General features: G+C 30.3%; 1 protein-coding gene across 1 annotated transcript in view; it reads left to right on the forward strand.

Annotated features, from left to right (window-relative positions):
• The first annotated feature begins 1,782 nt into the window (after window positions 1-1,782).
• The window catches only part of LOC119608010 (sterol regulatory element-binding protein cleavage-activating protein), a 30,205-nt gene continuing 25,987 nt past the window's right edge, over window positions 1,783-6,000 (forward strand). The window contains 1 exon segment of the mRNA XM_037962220.1: window positions 1,783-3,319. Coding sequence (XP_037818148.1) covers window positions 3,030-3,319 — 290 coding nt within the window. The 5' untranslated portion in view covers window positions 1,783-3,029.

Here is a 6,000-nt window from a genome sequence, read left to right on the forward strand (position 1 = left end):
TATCCTAATTGAACGAAAATTTTTCTCGCTTACGTCCATTTTGCAAAAAGGGCTCGATATCAATCGAAATCTCTATAGGCCATAATTGAACCTGCCCCCTTCAATAATTGATTTTAACGTTTTCTACGTACTTTGTTGGAACGAAAATATGTAATGTAAATATGTACATGAAATCTTCTTCAGAAAATGACTTAAACGCACATAAATGGCTTTCAAATGTCGATGTCGAAGAAAAAAACATTTTTAGGAACCGAAACCTACATTTATGAAAAATAAAATTTTGAGGATCGGTCCGCCAATATAACCCTCTTACAGAAAATCAGTTTATAGCTAATACATCATTCCAAAAGTTATCATTATGATAGAATTATGGTAGAATTAAAAAAAAATACTTTAAATTATATATATTATTGATCCAATTCCACATTTAAGTCCCTAATCCGAAAATCACGGTGACGTTCTTATTAATCTAATGATCGGACCACTTCCGAAATTTGCTTTTTTACGATATATGATTTGCCTTACTTATTTTAGTCATAAAATACCACTAAAATAGGAATAGTCTTCCTTTAGAGTTGCGAGTTTTCATACATTCTAATAATGTTTTCAAAGTGAAACTTTTGGAATATTTTTCAATCTCTTTGTGATCCCTTTAAATGATGTTGTTCTGGAAGAACTTTAACATCCATGTAAACATTTTGGGTAATAAACTGGGGGACTACCAATGAGGGGAGCGGAACCTCCCATATGAATTAAATACAAAAATTCGTTTATCTGGGAAACTAATATAACTAAATTCTTCAAATTTTACTCAAGAACATTTAGAGAATAACGGGCGGACTTTCAATGGGGGGCTTGGCACTTCCCATATGAATTAAATACAAAATTTTGTATATCTGGAAACTATTAGATTATTGAAATTTTTCATAGATTAAATTAAAATCTTAATTAACGTTCGGAATAATTGGCGAAATTGCAATAATTTGCGTGGAATCTCCCACATTTAACAAATTGTATATCTGGAAAACCATTGTAGTTAGAATCATCAAAATTGTTAAGTAGGTTTCTTATTTATATTGCTTTTAGGGTAAGCACAGCACACTGGGTATAGCTAGTAAATAAACAAATAAAATATCTTTGTTTTTACGTTATTGATCATTTTCTTAATGCAAAATTTTTTAGAAACTGATTTTCTGCAAGATGTTTTATATGGAAGATAGGGTTAAATATCGGCAGATCCTAGTCAAACTTGGAGAAAGGATTTGTTTTTAATTTTTAAGAATTTTTTATTCATCCCTGCATAATTTCTCATGCAACTTTTGAGTTTGCTCTGTTTTGTTGTCATAAACAATATATTTGCTTCCAAAATCCTACTGTCTTATCTCTCGGATTCCGTTTTTATTTAAAATCGTTGAAAAATTAAAAACTAAACGTAGTTGAAAACTTAGCCGGCTTACAGTCGATTTTAAGCCGCCGCCGACATATTTAGTGTCAGTCGCCGCCGCCGTTAATATTTGTCGGCGCAGGGCTCTGTTGTTAGCTTGTCATTTCTTTAACAAATTTATACGCAAAAACACGCAGTAATAAGAATAGAACAAAATAATTTTTAACGTAACAAAAAAACAGATTTTAATTAAAGGAAAAATACTTTTTTTAAAGAAATTTATAAATATTAATAAAGAAAATATAAAACAATTGTTGATGTTAGTTAATTATATGAAAACAAAGTTTTAAAAATAATATAAAAAGTGCAAATGAATGAATGAAAAAAACGTGCAAAATTTTTTAATGAAAAATTTTAACAGTGAAAAACTTAATAATAAGCTGTTATACTAAAATTTCCCAAAATAAATTATAAAAAAATTAAATGTAAAAGTTTTTATTTAAATAAGAAGTGAAAAAATAAGAATAATATTATGTTTTTGTAAGCGTGGCAGCAAGTTAGAAAATTCTTTTGCCGTTTATGGCTCTAAAAAAACTACATTTACTATAGTGTCTGTGTTTTTTACCTAAACAATTAATGCAGTAAAAAGTAATGAAATTAAAGAGCAAAAGCCAAAAAAAGAAAAAAATAAATAAGAAAAACAACAACAACCAAAATCAACAACAAACGTCATTTAAAAAATAATATTGTACATAATAAATAAAAATTGATAAATGCAAATAATTATCGCTTATTGCGCGCGTCTTTAGTACGTTTTAATAACGTGTATAAAAAACGCATCTAATTATCATTAATAATTGTGGTTGAAAAAAAAATATAGAGGAAATGTATAGATTCTAAATAGGAATCGTTTAAAAATTCATAAAGAATATTAAAAAAATAATAACAATAGTGACAAGTGTCAAAATTGTTTTAGTTTCTTTTTTTGGTTTCTAAACACCTACGAAGGTGTATTACAAACACACTAACAACACCTATCTACACAAAAACAAAGTACCGCAAACAACACCAAAAGCAAAACAAAAATCAAAACAATAACAAATAATAATAATTACCACCCCTTTTATTAACCCTTAAACAGGGTGTTACAAATAAAACAAAAAGTGTAATGATTTCAAATAAAATCCAATTGAAAATAAACAAATTTAAAGAATTTTATATATAAAAAAATAAATACAATGTTTAAAAATAAAATTAACAGCTAAATAACGTCATGATTTCCTATAAAAACAACTACAATAACAGCAAAAACTTAATTTGAGAACAACACAAATTCAACAAACAAAATTGCATTTGGTTTTTCTGCTGAAAATTGTTTTGGCTTTTTTAAAAAGCTAAAAAAACTCATTAAAAGAAATCTGTTTAAAAAATACGTGGGGCATACATAACGCAATTTTTTTTGACATTTTTTTGCAATCGTTTTGTTAATTTATTGTTGCTATTTATACCTATTTTATATTTGCTGTTCTCTTTAACGGCTCACTGTTTACGAGTGTTTGCCTGCCTGCTGCCTTCCTATTTTTAAACAATACCTATAAGAAAAAAAAAAAAAAAAAAAACGAACCCTACACAGGAAAGTAACGTCATGTCTATTTCGGAACATGCTACCGGAAATTCCTCCATTAAAGGTGCAGTTCCACACTCCACCTCTAATACATACTCCTCATCGGTTTCTTCGTCATCATCCTCGTCAAGTTCCTCAACACCGGCTGTAAATTCTTCTCATAAAACGAAAACATCTTCGTCATCATCTTCATCATCTGCCTCTGGTTTACCGGCAGCTGTCTCACATATTTACTATAAACATGGTCTCTTTCTATCAAGTTATCCGACCTGTGCCACCAGTATAGCTATAGTGGCTATTTTATTTTCATGGTAAGTTATGGAATTTTTAATGTTTTTTATTTTATGGAATTTGTTATCAAAATTTGTGTGTATGGAATTGTTTTGCGTGAAGTTTGTTAATAAAGATTTTGCACGTCAGCATTGTCTCGATCGGATATTGTGGTGCCTTTTTTGTTATGATAGAACTCGAAATTCTTGAGTTTCTTTACAAACCTATCACGATTCTTCTAAGCACATCTTAGAAGTGCTTAGTGTTCTTTTGGAAGAGTCATTCGTTTATTCAGAGATGGATAACAGTAGAAGATGAACTCTTCTATATTTTTCAGGCCGTTTTTGACTACAGTGTCTTAAATCTCAAAGCAATTATCTTTAGACTTAAGGCTAGTCCATAGACCAGTAAACAGTCTGGTCAGTAGACAAGTCAATTGAGAAAACTGTAGTCTAGCCAATAGATAAATCAGTAGACTAACTCATAGGGTATTCAATAGACTTGTTAATAGTTTAGTCCATAGACTAGTTAAAAAACTATTTAATAGACCAGTCAATAAAAATATCCATAGGTTAGTCAATGCACTAGTCACTAGACTATTCAATAGATAAGTCAGCAGATTAGTCCATAGACTGGGAAATAGACAAGACAATGGACTCGCCAATAGACTATTCAGTAGAATAGTCTACAGACTTGTCTATGGACTGGCAAAAGACTAATCAATATATTTGTCTATTGACTAGTCAATAGAATAGTCTATGAATCATCTATGGACTAGTTGATAGACTAGTCCATAATATAGTTCATAGACTATTTAATAGACCAGTCAATATAGGGTAGAAGGGGGACCATACGCCACTTTTTTTTTTGAGGCGGCCTCAAATTAAAACCACAATACATATTCTTTATTCTTTTCTTTGATCGGATACTTAGATATGTTGGCTTTAGTTTTATCCCTTTCAATCTTTCCTAAGTCATCCTAATGTACATATTTTTTTAACTTTTCTGAACTGACCAAAAACGGCGATACCGCCCCATCCATGGGGTAAATACGCCAAGAGGATGGGGCAGATTTGTCATTAGTAAAATCAACCAAAAAATTTAAAAAATAAAAACTTATTTTGCTGTTTTATACTTTAATTCATTAAACAAAGTATAATAAACCAGATATTTATTGTTTATTTAATAAAACTTAAGAAAAAAAATTAAAACAAATTATTACTGATTTTTTCTATATTTTAACCAAATTTTGTTCTACATCACAAGCATTACATATATTTGGCGCATGTGCCCCACGGGCAGTTCTGGGGTTTAGTTTCAATTTTTTTCGGGCTTCAAATTATATTATCGAAAATATTATTATGTCTTATTGTTCACTATTATTGAGATTCTAATACTGACCAATATATTTTTTCTATCACAAAAACTAAAAAAGTTAGCACAAAAAGTTCACACAGTGAAATATTTTCACAGCCCTTTCAAAAACAATTAATCGTGTCTGCCTCCCATCATATGTAAAGTTAATGTTTCAAATTTTCAGGGATGATAGATAATCGATAAACGAAAACAAAATTTGATAATGCGATAAAATCGATTACTCAGTTTTCAAATTATTCGCTATTGGCAGATGTGCCCCTATGGCGTATGTTCCCCCTTCTACCCTACATGTCCATAGACTAGTCTATAGATTAGTCTATAGATTAGTCTATAGACTATTCACTAGACTAGTTAAAATACTAGTCAATTCTTAAATCTATAGACTAACATATGGATTCAATATTCAATAAACTTATCAATAGACAAGTCTGTTGGCTTTTCAACAGTCTAGTCAATATATTTGTCGAGAGTCAAGACTAGACTAACCCATAGACTAGTCAAGAGAATAGTTCATATCCTAGATTATAAACGTTTTCTCAGTATTTCATTGTTTCGTCAATAAACTAGACCATAGGCCTGTACATAAACTAGTCCAACGTCTAGTCGATAGACTATTCCATAGACTAGTCTACAGACTTGTCAACAGACAAGTCAATAGTCTATTCAATATATTAAACTAGACTATAGACCAGTCAATGAACTAGTCCATAGTCTAGCCGATAGACTATTACATAGACTAGTCTACAGACTATTTAATAGAAAAGTCAGCTGACTTGTCAACAGACAAGTCAATAGTCTATTCAATATATTTGTCAACAGATTAGCTAATAGACCATTCGATATACTACTTATTAGATTAGTCCATAGACTATGGACTAGTCCATAGTCTAGCCGATAGACTATTACATAGACTAGCCTACAGACTACTTAATAGAAAAGTCAGCTGACTTGTCAACAGACAAGTCAATAGTCAATTCAAAATATTTGTCAACAGATTAGCTAATAGACCATTCGATATACTACTTATTAGATTAGTCCATAGACCAGTCCATAGAACAGTCCATAGACATGTTATAAGACTAGTCAATAGATCAGTTCATAGACTAAGCTATAGGGTAGTCAATAGACAATGGTCTAGTCAATAGACTAGTTAATAGTCCTGTCTAGACTAGTTTAAAGACTAGTCCACAAACTAGTCAATAGACTAGTCTTCGGACTATTCTATATACAATTCAGTTATCAATAGACTAGTTAATAGATCTGTCAATGGGCTAGTTTTTAGATTAGTTCATAGACTGGCCAATAGACTATGATTAGTTAATAGACATGTCAACAGAAAGGTCAA

This window comes from Lucilia sericata, unplaced genomic scaffold (genome assembly GCF_015586225.1).
Source record: "Lucilia sericata isolate MDLA Ls3-8-SP2 unplaced genomic scaffold, ASM1558622v1 Contig000775F_arrow, whole genome shotgun sequence".
NCBI lineage: Eukaryota > Metazoa > Arthropoda > Insecta > Diptera > Calliphoridae > Lucilia > Lucilia sericata.